This window comes from Mesoplodon bidens (assembly GCF_964165515.1).
Source record: "Mesoplodon bidens genome assembly, chromosome: 4".
NCBI lineage: Eukaryota > Metazoa > Chordata > Mammalia > Artiodactyla > Ziphiidae > Mesoplodon > Mesoplodon bidens.
Window position 1 is genome coordinate 79,192,634 of NC_138160.1, and position 26,978 is coordinate 79,219,611.

The 26,978-nt window shown below is 38.9% G+C and overlaps 2 protein-coding genes across 29 annotated transcripts in view; one reads left to right on the forward strand and one right to left on the reverse strand.

Moving 5' to 3' along the window:
• Nucleotides 1-26,978, forward strand: part of LOC308615945 (uncharacterized protein) — a 639,507-nt gene that overhangs the window by 387,689 nt on the left and 224,840 nt on the right. The window lies entirely within an intron of this gene.
• The window catches only part of PCSK1 (proprotein convertase subtilisin/kexin type 1), a 42,145-nt gene continuing 20,258 nt past the window's right edge, over nt 5,092-26,978 (reverse strand). Inside the window, exons 8-14 of the mRNA XM_081231853.1 lie at nt 26,011-26,223; nt 23,429-23,529; nt 15,331-15,564; nt 12,041-12,198; nt 10,494-10,627; nt 8,772-8,939; nt 5,092-6,871 (exon numbers count right to left, since the gene is read on the reverse strand). Of these exons, the coding sequence (XP_081087979.1) occupies nt 6,500-6,871; nt 8,772-8,939; nt 10,494-10,627; nt 12,041-12,198; nt 15,331-15,564; nt 23,429-23,529; nt 26,011-26,223 (1,380 nt within the window). The 3' untranslated portion in view covers nt 5,092-6,499. The remainder of the gene's footprint in view (nt 6,872-8,771; nt 8,940-10,493; nt 10,628-12,040; nt 12,199-15,330; nt 15,565-23,428; nt 23,530-26,010; nt 26,224-26,978) is intronic.

Genomic DNA, 26,978 nt, shown 5'->3' on the forward strand with positions numbered 1-26,978 from the left:
CCCTTGTAGCATAATGCAGGCATTAGAAATAGTACATCCATTCTCGTGAATTATTATCTCATCATTGTGAAAATATAGAACCTATGTGCTTATCATGTAGTAAATGTTCACTTAAAGCTATTTCTATTAATTCTAATAGAAAAGAACTAAGACACATACTATTCATTTGATTCCCATACTATAAATATTTTCTCAAATCTATGTCACCTTTTTGTCTTTCTAATATAAGGCATAGCCTGGGGTCTGGAATTACTGCCAGGTTAAAATCTCAGCTCTACTACTTGTTATCTATGTGACCTTGAACAAACCACAGTACCTCTCTCTGCCTCAATTCTCTAATCTACAAAACAAGGACACTCATATTATCTATCTCCTATTTCTTTTACAATTTTTGTGAGAATTCAACTAAACAATGCACTGTGCTGCAGATATAGTTTTTCATTGTTGTTAGTATCAACATTTCTCAATGCTTTATAAAATGTTTGCATTTGAAAACTCTATTGCACACAGAAAAAGTGATTGGACATAAGACAAAATGTAGCAAATGATTTCTTTATTTCTTCATCTCCTTTCTCTTCACATGTCACCTGTGGCTTTCCTTGGCCTTGGGTAACTGCTGTCTGAGTCTTAACTGTCACTTTGACACTGACTTCTCATTGCAGTCCAATCTTCGATGGCTACAATTAAATGGTTTCCAATATTGCCTTAGGAGAAGAAGGTTCCCATTGGAATGACAATTTCCAAGGCAACATCACCTTGACCAGTAATAATTTACCGTATTTCCATCTTCTTCATTGATTCTAATTTTTTCTCCTTTCTTGAATTTGTAGGTAAGAGCTGCAAATTCAAATCTATTTGGCTTTAATGTCCATTTTCTTTTCACAACACCACAGTAATAATAAGAGTAACAGTCTCACTAATTATAAAAACTAAAATTTATTGAATATTTATTAGGTCAAGAACCATACTAAATTATTTATCTCCATTATCTTATTTAATTCTAACAGTGAACCTATGAGCAGTAGACTTCATTGTCATACATGAAGAAACAAGAGCCAGAGAGGTGAAGTAACCTTCTCAAGGGCACACAGCTGGGACATTGTAGAGCCAGAATTCAAATTCACTTGTGGCTGACTCAAGAACCTATACCTTTAGCCACTTTGTGTTGCTGTTGCATTTTCAGACTTTTCTTGCCCTTTAAAAATGATGATGCCAGAAGTAACTCTAAAGGATTGAAGGCAGAACCAGATATAAAGGCTACTCTCCTCACATCAAAGCAGCATCTAGATTTATAAATCATCTGCTGTTAGGGCTACTAGGGACAGGGATAAAGGAAATGACGATGGAAGGGAATAGTCATGACAGCACTGCAGGAACAGACCTGAGAATGTTTCCCCCTACCTTCTCCTATGAAAAAGACCCTTTTTGAGACTGTGGCCCCTCCCCCAGGTAAATATTCAGTGAAAATACCTACAATATGGGCTTCTGTGGAAGTGGAGGGTATGTGGGTGTGGATGAGAGTGAAAGTCCTTTGTGGAGTTCCAGGCAAGTTGTCTGGAAGGAGCACGTATCATAGAGGTCCCGTATAGAAAGTGATTTTTGCCTCCCTTGCACATGCCCTGAGAATGGTGGACACATAATGACCATAGTCACCTCTTTGTCCATACACTGATGATAGATTAGTGCTTACCTAATATCTACATGTAGCAATACACAGGCAACACAAATTGTACAGATGTACAAATTGCAAGCCAAAACCCAAGTGAGCAAAAGTTACTTCATTTTTTTTTGTAACAGAACTTTGTTTTTGTTGAAAGTTGCCTTTCTAATAAGTGGTGTCAACTTGATCTCAGCCAATCAAGTTTTCTTCCCTTATGCTGGGGTTGCTTCTGAGAGCAGCTGGTGGACAATGAAGGCATTGGATGGGGTAGGGATGGGGGATAGAGGGGAGCATAGGTGTCTCCTCTGAGCTACCTTCTACCAATGCCATTGTTAGCTGAAACATCCATCCTAGTCTTTGGGAAGTCTTGTGCTGATCAGTGTTACTCCATGCTCCTTGAGAGTTATGTGAGAGTCATTTTTGCTCTTGGCTATTACCTCCTAAATGACTACCTGTATGCAGTTGTTCATTATCTGAGGCTCTGCTTCCAGGTGGAGCTAAGCTTGGGCAGGGTCTTTGTTTATCTATTGGATCAGCATTAAGAGGTGCATGGCTTAATACTGGCTCTTTTTTTGTACTCTAGGCTCAAGAAGGCACAATTTGAAAGGGATGGTATTGGTAGTGGAATGAACAAATGGAACTTTTATTAGTTTTGTTGATATAGTAAGGCTGTGTAATCAACTACCTGAAGACTCAGTTGCTTACAACAAGCATTTATTCTCAATTCAACTTGCCAAGGTGACAAGTTCAGTTTATTTAGGCTGCACTCATCTGGACAGCTCTGGTTCATGCTGTGAGATGGCTGGGTTTTGTTCCAGAATGTGGATCTGCTCCATATACATCTGTTCTGGAAACAGGCTGAAGGGGCAATAGCTCCCAGGAACATACTCTTCTCATAGCACTGAACCACTGAAAAGTAAGTGCCAAGCCAAACTGTGAGCAGATTTAGGGCCCTTACTTGCACCACGTTCACTAATATTTCATTGACCAAAGCAGATCAAGCTTAGCATCCATAGGCCAGGAAAGTACACTCTGTCCACTGAGGCAGAAAGAGTAGAGTGAATAATCATCATCGTGTGTATTAGTGCTATATAGCCTTGTAAAATTATGAGGCAGTTAGGAAAACATTACTCTTCCTCCTTATGGGTTTACATTTATATTTAAGAATTAATGTCTGTCCTTGAGTCATGTGTGTGTATTTGTGTTTGTACTCACAACCTGCACATGGTTAGTCCAATAGTTACCAAATGGGCATTCAAAAGAAAACAGAGATATATCTTCAACCCTCCTGGTGGGAAGACTTTGAAGATGGCTGGATATGGAGGACAAAAGCCAGTTGAACAATCCTCTGGAATTCTTGAAAAATTATTTTAGTTTTACTGAGTATTGATAACTTAGGGGGAAGGAATGGGGTCTGGGGGGAATCCAACACTCCCCCTCCCACCCCCCAGTAGGAAGAGGTCAGATTCTGAAATGGTGGGTGGAAATTCCTGGGGTGAAGGTTTGAAGCAGGAGAGAAAAATGGGCCTGAGAATAGGAGATCAGAGTTAGGAATTGGGGGCTTCTAATGAGGGGCCCTCTGGGAAGGAGTTAGTGCTTAGTTGCTGTAATCTGGCCTATAAACAATGTCATGATTAGTGAACTGTTGCAAATGACTTCTCTCACATGCAGTCCCTGCAGTTCGGGGTTTTTGTTTTTTTGTTTTCTGTTTTTCCCTCAACACTTTAGTTAATGCTCAATCATACAACTCACACAGTGAAAGACGGGGCTATAAAGGAAAATGAAATATACCTATTTAAGCAGATTCTTAAATTACCGTCAAGAAAGCCCATTTAGGGACTTCCCTGGTGGTTTAGTGGTTGAGACTCTATGCGCTTCCACTGCAGGGGGCTTGGGTTCAATCCCTGGTCGGGGAACTAAGATCCCACATGCCCTGTGGTGAAGCCAAAAAATAAAGAAGAATAATTAATAAAAAAGGAAAGAAAGCCCATTTAACTTCTTAATGTAAACCTTCACCTTTTCCTTTTTACAGTTCATTTGGGAAATATAATAAGTAAGAGAAGGAGGTCCTGTTTTTGTTGGAAACATAAGCTTTTTTTTTTTTGACTTTGTGAGAAACCATTTATTCTTTTGATTTATAAGCATATTGTACATATTCTAGTTAATACATCAAGTATATAATGTGGGAGTTCCTTTAAAAATGCTAAGATCATACATGTTAACCTCAGCTACACATTATATTAGGCTACTAGACAAATGTCATTTTTAATACCACAACACGTATATATTACACTTTTTTTTTTCACTGACAGAGGAACATGCCTTTCAAAAATATTTTATTGGATGAAACTCTCTTATTCTCAGGAAAATTTTGTTTTTTGATATAATTTATTATGCCTTTTAAAATTCTGTTTGATAAAAGCATTTGGTAAAGCATTATAAATACCTGTAAAGAAAATATAGTTTAAAATTCTGAGGGAAATATTATATACGTTTCCTTTTCTACATTTTCACAAAAATCCACACAGGCAGTAAGAAAGACTGACAAAAATATTTTATGTCTGACCAGTATGTTCCAGGTTGGAAACATTCAAACATGACTTTATTTAAACATTAAAGCTTCTCTTGATTGAAACTTTGGCTACAATCCAATGGTTGGTTGGGGTTTTAACCAGGAAAAGATACTGTCAGAAGAATGAAAAAGAAAGCTTCATACAATTAGCACTAGGTTAGGAATGGGGATAGGATGAGTTTTCATTTTTTACTGTTAATTGGCCTCTCTGGGCCTTAGCTTTATTTTTTTAGTTGAAAATTGATCTAGTAACTCTCTGGTACTTTTCAGCTTTATTTAATACTTTTTGATGTGCAGAAATTTTCAAAATTCTATCTAACACTATGTATCAAACAACATGTGATACTTCCAAGGACAGAGTGATACTGCAATTCTTTCAGGAGAACATCCTAGATGCATCATGGATATTGCTCTGGAAATACCCTCATTTTGCACAAATTCAAATGGTAGAATTGAGGGTGAAAGTTTGTCTTACCAAACACACTTTAAAGCAAATGACAGACTCTAGGGTTCTTTTCCTGATCTAGTTCAATGTAGTTCTCTTCCTGGTCCAGTGCATGTGTGGCCTTATGAAGTTCAGACTTCATGGAAGAATTGCAAACAGCAAACTCAGTGGGAGAATGCCAGTATTGTAGGTGACTGGAACCTTTGTGAGCATATAGGGAGTGGGAAGTGAGGGGATTGGCAGTTAATGAATTAGTATAAATGAGCATCTGGGTAAGGTGAGATTAAACACATAAGTCAAACAAGATTTCAGAGCTACTTTCAGGGGTCTCAAATACCTTTTTTTTTTTTTTGTCTATAAATTAGATCATGACAGATTCTTATAATTATTGATTATTATACAGGTCCTACCTGAAAGAAGTTGGGGATATTTCTTTCCTAATGCATTTACACTTTGTACATGTCCACTTTGTACATGTCCATTAGTGCAGGAAAGGGTAAAATCAAATGCCTATTGAATGCTGACCTGTAAGGTGCCCATGATAAGCAGCACAGAACAGGGTATCATGGGGGCATGTGTTCAAGTCTAGCTGGGCAGCTGCTACTCAGCTCCAACCAACTGTTGCAATGAGGGAAGATGGGTCTGAGAATTAGGTTTTATGTGAAATCTCATATTTTCAATAATCACTCACATATTTAAAACATTTAACATGCCAAACAAAATCTAGCCTTTGGGCTGCCAGCTTGTGTCCTCTGAGTTGAAGCTTGGAAACAATTTGGTGAGAATTTGGATACTATCATCTATAAGACTGGAGAAGGGCCTTTAGTGTCAAGGAATGAACACTGAGTTTCAAAGATCCAGAAAAATCTGCTCTAATGAACATAATTTAAAAAACAAATGAAACCTCCCACTGGCTCTCCTTATTATGAATATTTTCCTGTTATTGGTTTTCCATGTTATGAGTGGTTTCCTATTATGACTATTAAAAATATTATGATTAGGAATTTGCCAAGTCCCAAGTATAAGTTTGTTCTAAGAAAGTGGTATCAGTAGCTCTCTCAGTATTTAGTTTGTGGCTGAGAAAGGAGAAAGTAATGAGGAAGAGAGGAAGGCCAGAGCTCACAGCATGAGTCACAGTCACCTTTAGATCCATGGAGGCCTCTCCATGGCACACCAAGCAACAAAAAATGATCTAAAACTGCTCAAACCAGAAAATGCAGGGTTTGAGGCCTGTTTCTGGATCTAAATAACCCAGCCTTTCCCCAGAATGATCTAATGGCCACTTCCTGAATGAGCAGTACTTTGGAGTAGAAAGACCCAGGGTGTGAGTCTGATTGTGAACTCCTTCATTAGAGACTTTCCAAACCTTTCTTTGGCATCAAAATTTGAATCACCACATGGCAAAGACAGAGGACAAGCTGTTAAGAATAGTCTTCCTTCCTCTTATTTTTTGCAGATTACTTTTTCAAATTAACTGTTGCCCAGGTTATGCCTTTTCTTTTCAGACATGCAATGGGAGGCCTGAGGAGGCATTCTCATGTGGTATGAGGACCACGTGTGAACCGTGGCTCCAGAAAGAACAAAACATTTGACTTGTGCAGGCAGGGAAGATGTGTTTTGAAAGAGCTATAATCAATTCAGGAAGTTGGATTTACTGCTTGAGCTCATAGCTTTCAACTATCCAGGTTGGAGAGAAAAAGAAAAAGTACCGCAAAAGATATTACAAGCAGAAGAATCAATGACAACAAGCACTTCAGACACAGGCAATATCTAACGGGAAGGAAAAAGCATGACTATTTCCAACTTAGGACCACCACTCATTTTAATTTTCCTTCCTCAAAATGTCCACCAGAGCTTGCAGCAGCCGGTCATCCCTGTGCTTATAAGGTTTCGTGTTATAGAAAACATCAACGTAGTCATTATACAGACTATCCTCAGAGTCTTTAAGCTGGGAAGGTTTGTTCAGCCTTTCCAGGGCTTCATAGAAATTTTCGTAGGGGATGTTGAGCTTTGCACTTGGAGACTTCTTTGGTGATTGCTTTGGGGGTGAGTTTTTGCTGAAAGCACTTTGTAGGAGTTGTAGCATGGCCTCAGAAGGGGCTCCCTCTGCCAGCTCATCCCTTCTGCCCCCCACACCGCTGCTGCTGGGGCTTTTGGATGCCAGAGTGTTCACATTCAGGTTCTCTTGTGTGGGCTGTTCCTGAAACACAGAAAGCCACCGGCAAAGGGGAGAAGGCTCATTATTTAGGAGCAGGCAAGCCAGCTGCAGCACACGCCCACTGCCTGCCCCTCGAGAGGCAGTCTGGGGAGCAGAGAGATCACAAGGCTTGGAATCACACTATCTCGGAGTTCAATCCTCATTTTCTCATTTACTGAGGCACCTTTGGCACCTTTTTAATCTCCGTGAACTTCTCCTGTAGAATGGCAATAAGAATCCCTCTATTTCTGGTGGTTTTGAAGACTGAACGAGATGATGTATGTAAGCGCTCATACCTATCTGTCTCCTTCACTTGTCAGCCTGCTGTAGTAGAATTCAAGTTAGGGAATTTAACAATATTGAATTCATTAATTTTAATGTCTGAATTCTGGATGAAAAAATAAATTTTAAAAGATAGTAGGGGGCTTCCCTGGTGGCGCAGTGGTTGAGAGTCCGCCTGCCGATGCAGGGGACACGGGTTCGTGCCCCGGTCCGGGAAGATCCTACATGCCGCGGAGCGGCTCGGCCCGTGAGCCATGGCCGCTGAGCCTGAGCGTCCGGAGCTTGTGCTCCACAACGGGAGAGGCCACAACAGTGAGAGGCCCACGTACCGCAAAAAAAAAAAAAAAAAAAAAAAAAAAAAGACAGTAGGGTTTCATCCTATGGAAAAGAATCAGTTTACCACTCCCACTCCCTTTCCTCCCACCCATGTTTTGGGAAGGAGCTGATATTAAAATAGGTAATAACTCGTACAGAGGCGCCAACAGTGCTGTCGTGTGGGAATAGCTTTCTAGAGGCCTCTTGCTCTGTCAGGAGCTGCCCTTTCAGCCTCTGAGTTGTCAGAAGGGCCTGGGGAGAGACTGGGGTGGTGGGCGGGGAAGGGGGGAACTGGAGAAATCAGAGAAGTGGCTCTTTGTCAACGGTTGTGGAAGCATTTCAGTATTTTAACAGCCAAATGGTCCTGTTAATACCCCTTAAGGAATCTTGGAGGAAGAAATACCCACAAGGTCCACCTGCCTCCAGAATTGGGAAGAGGAGGCCTCCAAGGTGGAGTCCCAGAGGAAAGCTGTTCTGCAGAACGTAAATGGGGCCATAATATGAGCTGAGGCCTTCTCACAGCTAGTTTATAAATTTCTTGAGTAAATAATGTCTTTGTACCTTCCAAAACACCTGTCACAGAGCCAGACCTATTCAGGAAAGGACATTCTGGAAATTCTGATAACCTACCTACTACATCTGAGGCACTGTGCTAGAGGCCTGGGGGATACAGAGATAAAGAAAATGTGCTTTCTTCCCACCATCTGATAAGGGAGAAGCCAGCAGCCTCAGTAGGCTGAGACCTAGGAATGTAACTGACTGACTTTAGCTTTCCTTGGCAATTTTCTGAGAGAAACTGTGACTCTATAGCTCCCCTTGGAGTTGCCAAGAAGTGTCAGTTAAGGAATTAGTAAAGAGAAGCCTGCATGATTTGGTCAGTTGAGTCTTGGTCTTCTTTCTGTAAAATGGACATAGTGAGGTCTATCCTTTCTAGGTTACAAGGATTATAAGTTAAATGAGACAATGTGAAAAATGCTTACAAACTAGGTTCAATACAAATGTTGGCTATATGTGATCATACAAAAAGACAGCTCCCTTTAAAATTTGATATTGTTATAAATGGAGAAAATTCATGTTAGAGAACTGAATAATTTTGAATTCATTCATTTTAATTTCTAACTTTCAGATAAAAGAATAAATGAATGAAACAATTTCCTGTGGAAAATAAACAGTTTACTCCTACTCCCTTTCCTCCCAACCCATGTTTGATTCACTTCCTGCCTAAAAGTTAGGGGCAGCTTCACCCACTACATTGTCTACTACAGTTCACAAAAGAACATGCCAGTAAGAACAGAGCCACACAGACCTCCCCCGAATCCACCATCTTCTCCACCCCTCTTCGGTCATTCTGAACGGTGTTGTAGGACGTGTACACTCGGGGCTCTTTCATGTGTTCTGGTTGAGAAGAGGTCCCATGCAGAATTAGCTTCCAGTTCACGATTCTTCCTTCATTTTGCATTCTTCCAGACTAATGAGTAAGCATACATAATTTTAGTGTATATTCTGAGCAATATAAACTCCTTCAAAATAGCTAAATTTTATAGTTTAATTTTAAAATTCTGTGCATTTTATGTGTAGAGCTCTCGGTACAAAGACAAAAATCACTGGACTCACTCTTCCTATGAAAATAGATAGTTGACAGGTTCAAAGATTTAAAAACTGATTAATTGCCTTCAATTAAAAAAGGAGAACTCTACGAGAACCTTCTTTTCTATACTGGGTGTGTCCTTGAAAAGTTGGCTGTATCTTATTTATAATGAGAATTATATTTATCAATTATCAACTTGTAGAAACATTCCATTGGGGGAAAAAAAAAGTCTGCAGAGTCATATAAATAGCCTTCAGCCTTAAGCAGTCCTTAAGAACTGTATATTTATGGGAAGAGTAATAATTTTCACAGGCTCAACAATTATGTTAAAAATAATGCTGAAATCTAAAATATCTTTAAAAAAAAATCTAAAATATCTTAAAAAAAAATCTAAAATTGTAGAGTCAGATTTTGCAGACTTGGTATAAAATAGTCCCATCTTGGTAAACAGATTTTCTTAGTTTCCTTATGGTGAAACTGAGTTAAAGAATGGAAGCCAAGGTCAGGAACAGGACCATAAACTAAGAACGTTTTCTTGTTCTCCCTACGAGAGCAGAAATTTTTACAACTTCCATTGCTAAATCACAATTTCAGCAGTCTTTAGCTGAAAGCTATTCTCAGAGAAAAAAAAGTAACAATGACTGTAGAATTTTTATTAATTTAATTAACATCTCCAGGAAGTTAAAATCATTTATTTTAAAAAAGTTATCTAGACATTGAATCTGGTGCTACTGGTACTTATAACACTGCTAACTCAGAATAACTTGGACCTGAAAAACCATTCATTTATATGCTCACCTATAGAAAATGTTGGAGAAATGATATAAAAATAAATAATTCAACTGTATTTGGCTTTTTGCTCAGACACTTTATTTTTGGGACAGTGTGTTACAATTATAGAAGAAAATCAGAGTGTTAGCAAACAGAAAGAAAACTGAGAAATGCTTTTGTTTCATAACTGAAACAAAACTAAAAAAGTCATATTAAATAAGATATGTTATCTAACAAGTAAGCTACTTTTAAATAGCCACTGCAGTAAATATTGGTAAGAGTTCTGTCATATGACCCCAGCAGAGTGTTATAGCAAAGTTGGTGTAGCATTTAACTATGGTTGAGAGTACAGCTGATTCTGGTGGCTGAGTAGGTCATGTGGCTGGCTGTGTTCTGACATGGGTATACTTGGATTTGCCCCACAGTCTGTCACATTGTGTATCAAAATATCTTTTCTTCCTTCTTATATGGCTGGTGCCTAATTTTTTAAAATTTATTTTCTATATAGCCAAGTGGGCAGAGCTTGAAACACTAAACTTTCTCCTTACCTCCATAAGGAGTGATCAAATTTCCTTTGGGCCCTTTCTTATGCACTAACTTTAAAACAGCTTCAGAGTGTTTAAAAGTGAGCTTGTGGTTCTATATCCTTTCATTCATACTTACAATGTCTGTAATTCCCAAAGTCCAAGTGCCTATGGGATTCTCTCCCCACGTGTGAACAGACATGAAATCCCAATTCTTAAAGCCATTAGGAGATGTATCCCGCTCTCTTTCAGCCAACAGTACGGTGCTGGTTCCTGTTTTCATGCAAGAATCACAAATTAACAAGTGTCCTAACAGATCTGATAGTAGGCACACTTTAGCATTTGATAACTGAAAATGGAAGCCGGGAAAAACTAGCCCTCTTAATTTTCCCTTTGAGTATAATACTAGGATGGAGACATTCTCAGGAAATAAAAAAGTTTTTATTCACAGTACTTAGTGCATTGCCTGACATATAATAAGTTGTCAATAAATATTGTAGAAAAATAAATAATGGATGAATATATTGAGTAAGGTTTATCTGAATAAGGAGAACTCAGAGAACTATGTTTATGAACTACATTAAAGAAGAGCATCACAGACCTAACATACATATTAATGGAACTATCATTTTGAAATTTAAGAGGAAGTTTTGACAATTTAATAGGTGCCTGAGTCTATAATGTAGCATAGACATAATAAAATAAAGCCATATATAATTTAATCTCTTGTCATATAAAAGCTACTATTAAGAGTAGTTTACTAGTAAGAGTAGTTACTCTAAATTTTCAAATCCAAGTTCTATAGATCAATAAATAATATTTTTAAGAGAAAGTATCAAATGAACTATAGGGCCATTAATGAAAAAGCATTCTGCCAATATTTCCAGCCAATTCCAAGGTATTAAGGAAGTGTAATTCCAGAATTAACAGAACTTACTCCAAACCTCTAGGAAGTTCATATCCTGGAAGGGCATTATAGAGATAGTTCATCTTTCTCATACATCACTTATGGGAATTAAATTTAGTCAGTTGAATCCTACTAAAACATGAAAAAGGATTAGGACAGCTTCTCCTGGTTGGATCGTGGTTTATGTTTCACAAGCTCTTTACCATCTATGATCTTGTCTGACTTAGTAACCTTTCGGGAAAGGACAAATGTCCATATATCATATCATATGCCTCAATCATATAATTGTGGAAAAATTTGTTAGTCTCCTCAACTCTCTTTCATGGATCAGAATTCTCAGTTTTTCCACTTAATTCCTTGGATGAGACTGATATATCTGTCAGCTTAATTATTAGAGTAACTTTCACTAATGTGTTACCTGAGAGAAATGAATGATAGATATGTGACCTGGGATAGTGACCTGGGATAATGAGCACAGTTTGAAAATGCATAACTCAGAAGGGTTTATTAATTGGTATTATTTGAATAGGCCTCATTCTTTGCTTATCTAAGGATCAGTTTGAATGAGCAGAGCAGAGTTCTGATGCAAAACAAACAAACAAACAGATATTTTAAGACCTGAAAGTATCTATGGGAAGACTTAGGTCTATATATAAAGAAAAATCAATCACTGATTTGAAATCATTTAATTTATACTGAAAAATTTAAACACATAATTTAGAAGAAATTGAATTTTGTTTTTTGTGGTTTTTTTTTTTTTTTTTTTTTTTGAAATTTACCAGCAGCAGAAGTGAGGGTGACATGAAGGTCTCCTCTGCGGGAATATTCAATTGTTGCTTCAAATTGCACATGTTCCAGTGACTTGATAGCATTTTCTTGTCCTTCACAAGCTCTTGTTGGAATTTCTATGATAACTTCTCCATTAGCTTTCAGGGCTCTAAATACATTAAAGAATCATCACTGAACAAAGTGTATCTCTTCTTCCTTGCATTTTATGGAAATACATACACAACACTCTTAAGGAGATACTCAGCTAGGCTTGTTGTCTCTCTCTATTATGAGTAGAAATCAATTCAGGATTAGGTATAAAGTAATTTTAATGCACAAGAAAATGATAAGGTTTTTGTGGAAATAGAAAAAAACAATTCTACAATTTATATGGAACCACAAAAGACTATAAATAGCCAAATCAACCTCAAGAAAGAAGATCAAAGCTGGAGGAATCACACTTCCTAATTTCAAAATATAATACAAAGCTACAGCAATCAAAACAGTATGGTACTGAAGAAAAAATAGCACTAATTCGAAAAGATACATGCACTCCAGTGTTCATAGCACCATTATTTACAATTGCTAAGATATGGAAGCAGCTTAAGTGTCCATCGACAGATAAATGGATAAAGACGATGTGATATACACACACCCATATGATGGAATACTAACCAGCCATAAACAAAATGAAATTTTGCCATTTGCAACAACATGGCTGGACTTGGTGAGTACTATGCTAAGTGAAATAAGTCAGAGAAAAACAAATGCTGTATGATATCACTTATATGTGGAATCTAAAATATACAACAAACTAGTAAATATAACAAAAAAGAAACAGACTCACAGATATAGAGAACAAATTAGTGGTTACCAGTGTGGAGAGGGAAGTGGAGGGGCAATACAGGGGTAGGGGATTAAGAGGTATAAACTCTTAGGTATAAAATAAGGTATAAGGGTATATTGTACAACACAGGGAATATAACCAATATTTTATAATAATTATAAATGGAGTATAAACTTAAAAAATTGTAAATCACTACATTTTACATCTGTAACTTATATAATATTGTACATCAACTATACTTCAAAAGAAAAAAAGTATAGTACTGGCATAAAGACAGAAATACAAGCCAATAGAACCGAATAGAGATCCCAGAAATAAACGCACCCATTAGACCTGAAACTGTAAAACTCCTAGAAGAAAACATAGGGAAAAAGCTTCATGACATTGGTCTTGGCAGTGATTTAATGGATATGACATTAAAAGCACAGGCAGCATACACACAAAAAATAAACGAGTAGGACTACATCAAACTAAAAAGCCTCTGCACAGCAAAGGAAACAATCAAACTGAAATGGCAACCTGCAGAATGGTAGACAATATCTGATAAAGGGTTAATCTCTAAAATATATAAGAACTCCTACAACTCAATAGCAAAAAAAACCAACAACCTGATTCAAAAATGAGCCAAGGACCTAAATCAACATTTCTCCAAAGAGGGCATACAAATGACCAACAGGTATGTGAAAAAAAAAAAGTTTACCATCATTAATCATCAGGGAAATGCAAATCAAAACCCACATCAAAACACCTGTCAAGGGACTTCCCTTGTGGCACAGTGGTTGAGAGTCCGCCTGCTGATGCAGGGGACACAGGTTCGTGCCCCGGTCCGGGAAGATCCCACATGCCGTGGAGCGGCTGGGTCTCTGAGCCATGGCTGCTGAGCCTGTGCATCTGGAGCCTGTGCTCCGCAACGGGAGAGGCCACAACAGTGAGAGGCCCGCGTACCGCAAAAAAAAAAAAAAAAAAAAAAAAAAAACACCTGTCAAGAGTCAGATGACTATTACTTAAAACAAACAAACAAAAAAAGACAACTGTTGATGAGCATGTGGAGAAATTGGAGCCCTTGCACAACTGGTGGGAGTGCAAAATGGTACAGCCACTATGGAAAACAGTATGAAGTTTTGTAAAAAAAATAAAACTGCCATATGATCCAGCAGTCTCACTTATGGATATTTATCAAAAGAATTGAAACCAGGATCTCAAAGAGATATTAGCACTCCCATGTTCATTGTAGTATTATTCACAGTAGCCAACACCTGGAAACAACCTAGAAATTCATCAACACATGAATGGATAAAGGATATGTAATATTCCATACATACAATGGAATATTAGCTTTAAAAAAGAAGGAAATTCTGCTTTATGTGACAATATGGATACAACTTGAGGACATTGTGCTGAGTGAATAAAGCAGTCAGAGGTAGATAAATATTGCATGATTCTACTTATATGAGGTATCTAAAATAGTCAAATTCATAGAGTCAAAGAGTGGAATGTTGGTTGCCTGAGGCTTGTGGGGGGAATGGAGAGTTCCTAATCACTGGACATAAAGTTTAAGTTAAGCAAGATAAATAAGTTCTAGAGATCAGTTGTACATTGTACTTATAGTTAACAATTATGTATTGTACACTTAAAATTTAAGAGGGTAGATCTCATGTTAAGACTTCTTAACACAATAAAATAAAAAGGGAAAAAAGGAAAAAGAAATGTTAAGGAAGGCACAGATACTTAAATACAAGCTATTTGCCGTGGCATTGAATTCAAGCAGATTTGCCTTATAGCCATCAAAAAGTGGTCCAATACTGAAATATACTCTCTTAAGAAATGATTTTCTCTCCCTAATGCAGGCCCTCCAAGCCTCCCACCCTTGGATATTTTGTGTGAGTGGGTCTTCAGTACAATTGCAGTTGCCTTGATACAAGATTCTGCTTCCGTAGCTAGATGTAGTGGGAGAGGTGTAGTCTAATTGAAAGCCATATGATAAAAGATCCTTCACGGAAGGAAAGTCATGAATCACAAAGCACTGTGGCATGAAGCGAGGTTCTTTTGGAAATAGGTTTGGGGTAACACTGGTTGGCAAGTACTGCATTTCATCATTTCTAAGATGCATTAAAAAACCATTTTAACATCTTTGAATTTGGAATGAATATTAAAGAACTGATGGTTGGTAATAGTTTAACTGGCAATGATTTTTCTTAGTGATATATAAATCAATTGTGCACATTAACTTACTGCTATCTGGTTGGTAGGCTATGAGAGGAAAATACAAACATGTTAACACGATTTGCAAATCTTTGATCTCTGTGATTCCTCATGGACACACAGGGAACACTGACAAATGCCATCTCCATCTACTTCAGAAGGGTAGGTGAGAAAAATTAGGCAGAGTGACAAACGTCATACTCAAATAGTGCCTTGGGCACACATTTGTTTAAAATTCCTGGAGACACTTACCTGGGCTCAAAGTCATTGTCCTTTACAACACACTCCTTCTTCTCAGACACACTGCTCCAGGTCCTGGGATCAGCTAAATCCACCAGAGCTTTGGCATTTAGCAACCCAAATCCAAATCGACTATTCACCATCAAGCCTGCTCCATTCTTTTTCCATCCAGGGTTATTGGCCAGTGGGTCATACTCAGAGGTCCAGACAACCAAGTGCTGCATATCTCGCCAGGTGAGATTTGGACTGGAGAGGAAGTGACCCAAAGAATCTTTCAGGGACAAAAAGAAGTTTCCTTGCAAAATCAAGTGCTAAAAACAATCATCTCCATTCAGAGATGATGACGTATCTTTTGCAACTGTACTTATGTAATTTTTGTGTGTATCACTATTGTTATGTCTTTCATTCATAATTAAAAATACAGTCTTGAAAACTTCTCCTCATACCGCATAAGTTACGATCTTAGCATGAGTAAAATTCGTTTTCAGCATTGTAGAAAAGTAGAACTTGGTCCCTGATTCCTATGTACTTACATTTAACTGGAGCAAAATTTAAAATGTTAGCACTTCCTTTGTGCCCTCCAATCTTCTGCTGTTCATTAACAGTCTTAGTATTTTCAGCATTATGAACCCACAGTTGAGCTTTTGACTTCCTTCTTAGGAAGACTCAGATTTAGACATGGGCTGGCTACCTACTCTTAAATTTTTTTTTTTTTTTTTTCCTGTACATGGGGCTCTCACTGTTGTGGCCTCTCCCATTGCGGAGCACAGGCTCCGGACATGCAGGCTCAGCGGCCATGGCTCACGGGCCCAGCCACTCCGCGGCATGTGGGATCTTCCCGGACTGGGACACGAACCCGTGTCGCCTGCATCGGCAGGCAGACTCTCAACCACTGCGCCACCAGGGAAGCCCAACTCTTAACTATTTTTTAACTCTTTTCTTTATATAGCAAAAGTGTCAAGAAGCTCTTAGCTACTTGAGATCATTCTTACAAGGCACCATGCTGAATAGTGTGGGGATATTCAAGGAGGTAGTTCATGTTTTTAAGAAGTGTACAATCAAGTAAAGGAACTAAGTCTTTCAATAACTATAATATATCTGTTGAATGCTGTATTCATAGCATAATGTATTGTAGAACTTTGAAGAGAAAGAATTCTTTTGGGATGGAAAGATCTAGGAAGGCTTTTCTAGGAGGAAATATTTGAGTTGATTTTTAAAGGGTGGGTAGAATGTCAAAAAGTTGAAAGAGAGAGAACAGGGGATGAGACAATGGGTCAAAACCTCTGACAGGGGAAGGATAGGATGTGGCCAGAGTACAGTGAATAGTCTGGTTTACTGAAGCAAGGAAGAGGTGGGCAGGAGTACTGAGCCAGATGGTGAGGACCTTGAATGCCAGGAAAAGGAGCTTATACATTATCGTTTGGGCAAGGGGGAGCCATTGAGGATTTTTGAGCAAGGGAATGGTATAATGAGGAGTCTTGGCAAAATTAATTTAGCAGCAATATAAAGATAAATCAGAGATGCATGGGATTATCAGATCTGTTATAATGAATATGAAACCTTCCCTGATCACCCTACTTAAGATTTCAATTCTCCCCAAATACTCCTGAGCTCTCTTACCTTGCTATACTTTTTTTTTCTTTCATAGTGCTTATCATCTTCTAACATACTGAGCAACTCATTTGTTTTGTGTATTATTAATATCTGCCTCCCCTGCTAGAATCAGCGGGGAGAAGGGCTGAGATTTTTATCCATCTTGTTCTCTGATGTGTACCAAGCACTCAGAAGAATGCCAGGCACAGGGTATATATGCTGGGTAAATATCGGTTGGTTGGATGATTGAATGTGTGTAAGTGTTAACTAGCCTTAAATACAATTTTAAAACTTACTGCTATTAGTCATTAGAGTCTTTCATGATCTCAAGGTTTTCCTTAGCTTTAAGACCTGCATTGTTTCTATCAAGCCAATCAAGCATTATTTATTAAATAATAAATGCCTAAGTTTTGAGTCTTCAAGGTTTCTATCTTACCACTTGGTTGTGAAACAACCATCAGGGGAATCTGGCTCAACTTGCTATTTTCTCCCCAGAGCCCATAATGGACTGGTTTAACAGTCCCCTGGTGACAAGCAAGAGGCAATACATTCCTAAACACTGAAGAGTCTGTTGCTGGCTAAAATCCTAGTCCTCATCATAAGCATTGCAAAGGCTCTATCTGGTGGGCCTCATGGGGAAGCTGTCCTCTCTCCACACCAGTTTGAGTGCACAGCCCGTGCATCACCATCTCTGAAGGGAGCTGCAGTCAAGGACTCAGGCCTTCCTCCCCCATCAAGCTCTTCCCATATTTACATTCCTAGGCCCTGTGCCTTCATTCCTAGGTCTCCTTATCTGAGGCCTTGGGCAAAGCTCTTCTTCAGGCGCCTCAGCCAAGGCCTCCTAATGGGGGGAGGAGAAGGAACCTTGAAGATACTTCTCCCCACTCTGACTCAGTACCCAGTACTTCTCCACTCTGAGCCTTCCCCCTCACCCCACCCCACCCCAGAGTCCATAAAACTATCAGAGCCTTCTGTTGGGGCTTCCTCAACAGTGAGACAACCCCCATGTCCATGCTTTCACCTGACCATCAGCTGGTGCACCTTTCCATGGGGGAAAATGGAATAGGGAGAGTCAGTGTTTTCTCTGGTTTTAGACTCTGGCCTTTACCATCACAGTAAGTGATGAAAGGCTTAACTCTTTCATTTTTGGTCTGTTGCTTTAAAGCTACTTTGACCCCTGGCAGCTCAATATGCTTTCTCTCTGCTCAGCTGAGCTCCTGACAAACAACAGAGAGTGACTGATAAAGGCCTAAACCCACTGAATCAAAATATCTGAGGGTAGGGCATGATTTTGTACGTATATTTGAAAAAAACTGTCTAGGCAGTTTTATGTTATACCTAAATAATAGGAGTTGGAAGAAAGAATACAAGAATATAACTAATTAAGACAATTAGGGGTCAGAATAGGGAGTAACAGAAGGCACATTAAGTTATATTCTACTGCCAAAGACCTGTGTGACCTTAAGCAAACCAATTCATCTCCCTGGGCCTGAGTGGACTCATCTATAAGATGAGTGGTTGAGTATGACAATCTAGAAAATTCCATATTATTCAGAACTCCAATCTGCCCATATCATATATACTTCATTGTAGATCGTGTTTCCACATTGGCCATCCCACACTGAGGAATAATTAACTAGTTGAGCAGAAATGGCTTATTTTCTGAATGTGGAAACTAGTTCTGGCCTATATGGCTCTTTATTGAAATTCTTGCTTCCAGTCTTTTAAAGGGAGTTTTAGGTAAAAGCCTCTTATCAAGGGGGTCTCTGGGCAACACACCAGTTTCCCACTTGGACTCTCAGTGTGGGCAGGTGTGTGTGTGTGTGTGTGTAGGTTGGGATGAGGATATGTAGTAAGGAGGCATGGTCTTGATAATCATGATAATCAGACACAAAGCAGATTTTCTACATTTCTATAGTTAGATAATTATTTTTTATTTAGTTGAAGATTTTATTGTTTTTTAATTTTCTTTTACCTATTCTTTGCAAAATATTCAAAGAGCTTCATTGTCATGCAATTAGGAAAATTAAGCCTATTTTTCATTTGAGTGATTGCATTTCATAAATGAAAAGGAGCTTCTAACAATAGTGCTTCTCATTCCTGACAGTCTTCCTCTGTTAATTAGCATCTCACTCCTCAATGGCATCCAGAATAATTAAAATTTTTAAAACTACATTGGGTTGCTAATTAAGGATGTGTTTATAGAAAATAAGGGCTTTGGAATTAAACACTGAAATTAAGCATTGCTTCTAATTAGATGAGTGTAGGTAAAGTAATCTGGAGACAAAATTCTAAGGTGAAAAATCTTAAAGGCTACATGGTTTAGCCTCTAATCACAATTAGATAAGCCTAAATGTTGAAGATTTTCTAACCTAGAGATTTTCCAACATTTCACAATCCACTGAGTCAAGGATTTCTTTGATGTGATTTATCCAAAGGTTTCATGCAACTTTGAAAGTCCGTTTCCCATCCTCTAACCTTTAATGAAAACAGAAGATTGGTTCATCTGTTTGTTTAATACCTGCAAAGGTGTGAAGGGATTCAGTGTTTCACTTTTTGCTCTTTATTAAAAATTATTCTGATTCTTTGCTCTCCCCTCAAAAGACAGGTTACTGTCTGCCATCTTTCTTAAGTATAATAGTACCACAGGCATTTATCCAAGGAATTCCTGTCTCTCTTAGTGTGTGTGTGTGTGTTTTATATATATATGTATATATATATATATATATATATATATATATATATATATATATATATATATATATTTCCAGGATATGCCTATTAAGTATCCTAATGGGCATCTTCACAGTCACAGCCCAATGAGGTTGTAGGAAAATACAGTTGTAAGGTAACCCTTCATAGCAGCTGTTTCTCAAATTTTGGTTAAGGTAACTACCAGCATAAACATTGCCTGGGATATCAGAAACTTCTGAATCTGAGTCGCTGGCATTTGGTCCTGGGAATCTGCAAACTAAATAAACACCCAAGGTGATGACTGTATGCTGGTGTTTGAGAAACATTCTTCTAGGGAAGGAAAGTATTCCTCTATACATTTGATCCAGAAACTATTCTTTGAGCCAGAAATCATTTTTCTCCTTCCCTCTTCTCTTCCCATTCCCCAGAGTCCCATTTTAATGCAGCGTAGTAAGTAGTCTGCATGACAGGAGCCTTTTATTCAGAACTCATAAATATGAGTTAAGATGTTTCTTTATCAGTCTCAATCTTCTTAACTCCTCTTTCTTTGAGGGGATGAAATTTCCCCTCCCTCACAGGACTATAGGAGGCAGTGTCCTGTAGCTGCTGGTAGTACAGGCTTTGGGGTCAGACAGACCTAAGTTTAAATCTTTTGTGGGATCTTGGTTACATTTCTCAACCTCTCTAAGTCTCAGTTTGTTCCTTAGTAAAATGCAATTAATAATTTCTGTGTCACAAGACTGTTGTAAGGATTAGAGTTGGTCTTGTATATAAAGAGGTTAGCACAGTGTCTGGCCATGGTAAGAGCCTGATAAATACTGAATGTTATTATTCTTGATAAATTTAGCCCAGAGTTGTTCTTCAGTCTCCATAGTTGTTCCTTGAGGAGAAACACATGGTAAAATGATTCTTCCAATCTTGATTGTCTAGGGACTCTTCTAGAAATTCTGGCATTCAGATTTCTGAAATAGTCATTTGGGTATAGACAATTGAATGGAGCTAAGAAAACTGCCCAGTTGAGAACAGACATCCCAATAATCTGTATGTACTTTGGCAGGAAGTTTATAAATGTTAAGATAGATTATGGCCATCTTACTGATGATTGAATCAAAATGAAAAGAATTAAATTCTTATTACATGCACCAGGGAGATCATAGACTCTTAATGTCTCTTAAATCATGAGCAGTGTGAGAATCTGATGGAACCTACAAATCATTCCCCCCAAAATGCCAGACACGCACTCTCAAACATTTCTGCATCTAGTTTCAAAGAAGTTCATGGACCCCATGTATTTCATAACAATCCATGCAGCCCCTGCTTTATAAATAGTCCATTAGGAATTAACTGAGATTAATGAGGCTAGATCATTCTTAGATCACTTTCTCCTTATACAGAAATAGAAGGTTTGAAATTTTAGAAGTCAGAGGTTACACTTAAATTTTCAGTTCTTAGTCAAAATAATATTATATCTGTTCAGCTAGATGGGTGTTTCTACTATTCTGGTCACTAGACAAGGATGGGCTAGGTCTGGGTAGTTACATTTGCATGCATCTGATAGGTGTTGGGTAGGGAAGACAAGATTTTACAGATGGTTTTCTTTTAAAAGCTCCCTGGAGCTAAAAGCTTATATCCTAAAATCATAAATATCATGATCTTGTTTCACTACCTGTGTGTAACTACTTGCCTTTATAGGACCTTATTTCTTTCACTCTGGACCTCTTACCACCAACCTCAGCAATTCATGTTAGATGATCTATATATGCTGATACCTTCAGTTTCAAATTGGAGGATTTTATAAGGGGAAAAGTTTCAAAAAAAAGATCTGATCTGACCCCTCCATTCTATAGATGATAAATTGAGCCCTCTTAATTTGCCTAAGGTCACATAGCTAGTGATACACCTAGAACTTGAAGCCAGGTGGTCCTTGCACTTTTCACTGCTTAGATTATCTCTCCTCAAATTTGGTTTGGGTCTGCTGATGCCAGTCAAAGCTTGTGTCTTTAGACTTTGCCCTCTGTCCATCCCCTTCCTGTTACAACTGGACTCAGATTCTGAACATAGCTTTTCTGTTGGATTCAAGAGCCTCAGATTTCCCTGTTTCTGACTGGGCATCTGGATTTGCTCTTCCTTTATCAGTATCTTTCCAGCCCCTCCAAGTAGGTAGACTCTTGATACAAGCCTTACTAGGCCTATCATTCTTAGCTGCTGTGGCCGTTTCATAGCTGAGATACCAGGGACTAAACCACAACTCCACAGGTGGCTCCAGGGCTCCTGAAACAATGCTGGACTCTCCTCAGCAGCTGCAGGGCTTTTCCAGCTATGGCCCGGGCCAAGGAGTTCTGTTCTTCTACTACTGTGAACCTCAACTCATCTACTGGACATGACATGAAGGAACTGCTTTGTCCTCTCTGTAGAGAATATGGATGTTCTTCTAAGATAACTTCCTTATTAGGAAGAATAATAGTAATTTACAAGTTTTAACACGTCCTCTATCATTGCAACCATAGCACCTGACTTAACATTTAAAGATTTCTCACCACACAACATCAGAACATTTTTTTCCTCTGTGTTAAGTATTAGACTATTGAATAACTATTATGAAGGGGAAAATGTTGCTAAATCTCTTTTTGGTAACATACACTAAAATAAATTCCAGGGGGATTTAGAGCATAAATATGGTAAAGGAACCATAATAAAAGACATATAAATAAATGTGTATATAATTTGGAGTTGTAAAGATTTTTCTGAGCATAAAAAGGAAAAAAACCTTAAAGAGACTGACAAAGATAACTGTATACATATTAACTTCATTACATCAAAAATTACATGTAAGTAAAATTAAAAGGTAAATGTCAAACTAGCCAAGCATTAGTAGCTTTTCTAACTAAGGCCATAAAACCAAATCAAGGTCATAAACAATCACAGATGATAAATGGCAAAAGAATATAAAATATTGAACTTCATTAGTAATGAAATAAAAGCATATAGAGATGAGATGCCATTTTCACCTATCAAAGTAGCAAACATTTTAAAAGATAATAAAAGTAGGTTTGATAAGGGTTTAGGAAACTGGCACTCTCACACATATACTGCTGGTGGGAATACAAAATGGTACCCGTCTTTATCGACAGTAACTTGTCAATATGTATCAAAATCATTAAAACATGCATGCCCTTTGACCCAAAAATTCCAGTCGTAAGGGTTTATCTTAAGGAAATTATCAGGAATGATAACTGATATCTATGGACAAGGGTGTTGAGCATGAAATGGCCTTAATAAAATTTGCATTTATATAATGGTATACTACAAAAAGATAAAAGTCCTGTTTTTAATTCTCATGTCCCCTGATGTGTTATATCAGCTCTAGGGTGGGGCTTATATAATCTAAAAAAAAAGGATGTTTTTTAAACTTATTATTCCTAACACTACCCACAGGAAATTATCTGGACAATTATCTGGACAATCTGGTGGGAATAAACAGAAGTGAGAAGGCCTTATAGCTGAGTGGTAGGAGGACTGGAGGGGACTGAGTGGGAGGAGAGCATGAGTTTTTAAAAGTCAAGGAAGATTGATTTAGATATGAGAAAGTGCTTTAATATAGGTAGATTTAAAAAATTACAAAATAGTGTGTGAATTAAGATTCCAATTTTGCAAGATAAGTGTGTGTATTAAATCTACATTGAGATGTTGACAGGAAGAGAGCTTATTTTTTATTATATTTTGTAGTTTTCCACTGTAACCATATATTCAGAAAAAAATATATGCTATGAAAAAGAAGGAGAAACAGCTTTTTACAGGTGATTAGATGGTTTCTGGGCCTTACTTTGCTTCCAGGGCCAGAGCGAAGATGCCAGCAGCCAGGGGTGCTGAGGCAGAGGTGCCTGTGTGGGTCTCTGTGCAGTCGTTGTGCAGGTCAGCACTCGTCTGAGGGGCACCAGGAAAGAAAGAAACATGGGAGAACATGTGAGGAGTGTGATCCTGTCCCCGGGGGTTAACCCTACCGAGGGCTGCATCTGTTAGGATCAGGAAGCCCAGCTGATTCGATTCCCTTCTTCCTCCTCTAAACTACAGGCGGATGTTTGCCATCTGCTGATATTTTAGCTCACTCTCCTCTATATGCAACTTGTCTATAATTCTGGCATCAGAATGCCTTTTCTGGGGATGAAGTCCTCCCACTATGAATTTTTTTTTTCTCTTCTGAGATTCCCAAATGAAACGCTGTCTGTAAAAAAGGGACTATTTCAAAATCACTGTGAATCATGCTGGCCCATTAATCATCAGGTCCATTGTGTTTGGCCTGGCATATTTAGAAATTTTGCCTCATGCACAATTCCCTTTTGCCTTCAGATTGACATTTGACTGCCTCTTCAGCACGAGGAGGTAAAGCCATCCTGATTTGGGCCACTTGAACTATTTGCACAAAATGTGTTTAGTGTGTAGTTTGCACTCACTGTTGATGTAATCTGATGGCCATGAGTTAGTGTCACATTTGTACTTCGATGAACATGGCGAGTTTTTCAAATGAAAGTGTGCTGGACTTAGATCCGGGCTCAAATCCTAAACCTGCCACTCAGTAGATGTGTCCCATGGGCAAGTCACTTGGTTTCCCCATCTGTCAAATGAGGTTGATATTTCTTGACTCATATTCTGAGGCTGAAATGAGATCCTGTCTGTGAAAGCATTTTCACACAATGTGATTGCACATAAGGAATTAGCCAGGCTAATTTTAGCCTAGTGAAGAGGTTGCTGAGATGAAGGGAAGAAACCAAAGAGACTCCCGATTAGTCTGACTTGAGGACCACAGTGTTGTTGGTTGAACAAGTACTTGGGCCAAAGGATTACTAACAAGACTCCCACCCAGGCTCTCACACTATGATTTTTAGCTAGAGATTTCAAGGTGTGGGAGGGAGGTGCAAAAAAACAGTTTATTCTATTATCACCTCCTTTGGCTTCCCACTTGGAGTCGCTGAATATCTCAAGTTCTGGTGGCCCTGTTCCTCTGGGGGCTGCGGAAGCAAGGTTGCCCTTTTTACCTGTTGACGCAAGTAAGCCCCAGAGATGACTGTGCTGAGGAAGAGGTTTGCGTAAGACAAAGTCTATGTTAGTGCAATTGTCTCAAATAGAATCCACCAGCTGTCTCTTCTATGGCTCATTTACCTAAGGAGCGATCTTCACAAAGATGGAAATTCTTCCTCCTGCTTCACAGCAGAGTGGCTCAGATGAGAGACCGTCTGTGAAATGGTGACTCTGAAATGGACCGCAGGCCATTTTTTGAAAAGCCACTCTGAACACCCACAGGGTCATCAAGAGCCAGGGGCTGTGAATGCAAGTGGGGCACATATCTGGTAGGCTCCTTTACAGCAGGGTATAAGATATACCTGCCGTAAAGAACCCCTAGGTAGATAATGTTACTGTCTCTTTGAGTAATTGAAGATATGGGCATGAGAGGTAGGCCAGAGTTTCTAAGTTGAGACCATAGTTTTACTGTCTAAACTAGAACAGGCAGTTCCAGAAGAGTGATCCTGCATGAAGATCGTAGTTCTGACAATTTTGTTGAGATGCCATTAATATGAATTTTACACACATTCCAAAGACTAATTATTAGGCAGGTTACCCACAATCTAATTGGATCATGACCTGGTTTTTTATTGCGATTAGGATCTACATACTTTAGCCGGTTGGTTCTTTCTGTGTCAGGAGTTAAGTTTGAGGCTTTCAATTTTTAAATTAAAAGAAGTGCCTCTCTTTGTTCTCAAAGCCCCTGAATGGGCCTTCATCATCATGCCCTTGAAGGGAAATCCAATAATTGCCCTTGGCAGTCTGACTCATGGAAGTGAAGGCACGGTCAAGCGGGGGCTGGAGATGTTCTCTGAGCATATAACCTTCCTAAGCTGCTTATTCGGATGCTGAAAAGTTCACCTCAGGGGAAATTTAGACTGTTATTTTCCTGTAGGTCGTCCATCCTTAGGAGACATAGCTGGTGTATGCTCTGTATTTTTATCATCTGCTAAAGGGCAACTCAGACATTTTCCCTGCTATTAAAGGATCAACAAGTACAAGGGTGATAAAGCTCCAACAACCCTAAAATCTCCTTTAAGGCTGTTTTCAGGGAGGCATCCCACAAGCTGAACAGACATTTGGAGTCTCGGCCATATGTAATGACAGATTGGCGGCTTCTCAGGGCTGAGTTTAAAAATGACTGAGAGGTGACATCATTTTGGCAGAAGCATCATTATCCCTGGGAGAGAAAGCTTCCCAATATATACCCACCCTTCAAGTGAGCAAAGCGTGAGTCTCCCCAACTGAGAAGTGAAGCTTAAGCAAATCGGTTTGACCAAAGGATCCTTCTGAAGGCAAGCCGTGTTCTCCTACCTAAGCAGAGAGAGTTAGACAAAAGCAACCTACGATTCGCTGGTCGGTGTAATCCCCGCTGCTGTACGAGGTGGCCAGCGTGGAGGAGCACTTCTCAGCGTACCAGGGGGATAAGCCTTGCTGCGAGGCGCTGCTGATGGAGATGGTGTAGATACTGTCCGTGTACCCATCACAGTCACAGTTATCTCCCTGACGCCCCCCATTCCCAGAAGCCCAGACGAAGATAGAGCCCTTTCCTTGTCTCCCCTAAAGGAAAAGCCAAAACATATCACGTCTATTATCATCACTGGGGTCACTGTCACATCCCAATAAAATCCCCAACAAATATATAAATACACGCATGAGGTTCTCAGAAACAGTAATTTGGAGTCTGTTTCCACTCTAGGTCCTCCAGCGTCCATGTTGGAACTCTCACGAGACTGTATGTTATAAGTCACTGAGCTCTGGTGCTGCCAACCCTCCTTCATCTGGGCCCTCTCTGGGATGGCGCTGAGTGAGGACTTTTCTTTCTTTTCTTTATTGTGTGGATTCATAATCTGGCCTTCAGCACTCAATTTTTTTCACTGTTCCCTTGGCTTATGTCACTACGCTTGAATCTTTGAACTTCCTCTCTTTCTTTCTGCTTGAATCTTCTGGCTGACTGATAGAATGACAAAATCAGGCATTATTCAGATCTGCTTTGCAGCTGCATTAAAAGGGACTCTTCAATTGAATGGAACTCGTCAAGGCTACCCCTTCTATGATTTTTCAATTTGTGCTCTCCAAAATTTCTACTTTTGTTTCATCCTGTGCCGAACGAGGCCTTAGAATCCTGGCAAGAATGCACTAAACCCCAGCGACAGAGCAACACAACCAAGGCACAAGTATTCATCAGGCACGTGCAGAGAGGGAGGTGGCACGTTGCTATATTTAAGGCTGCATTTTCAGAGTATTTGAAAGAAGTCTGGGTAGTAGTTTACCTCGTGTAGAAATCCAAAAGCAGCAGGAAAATGAGAAAGGAC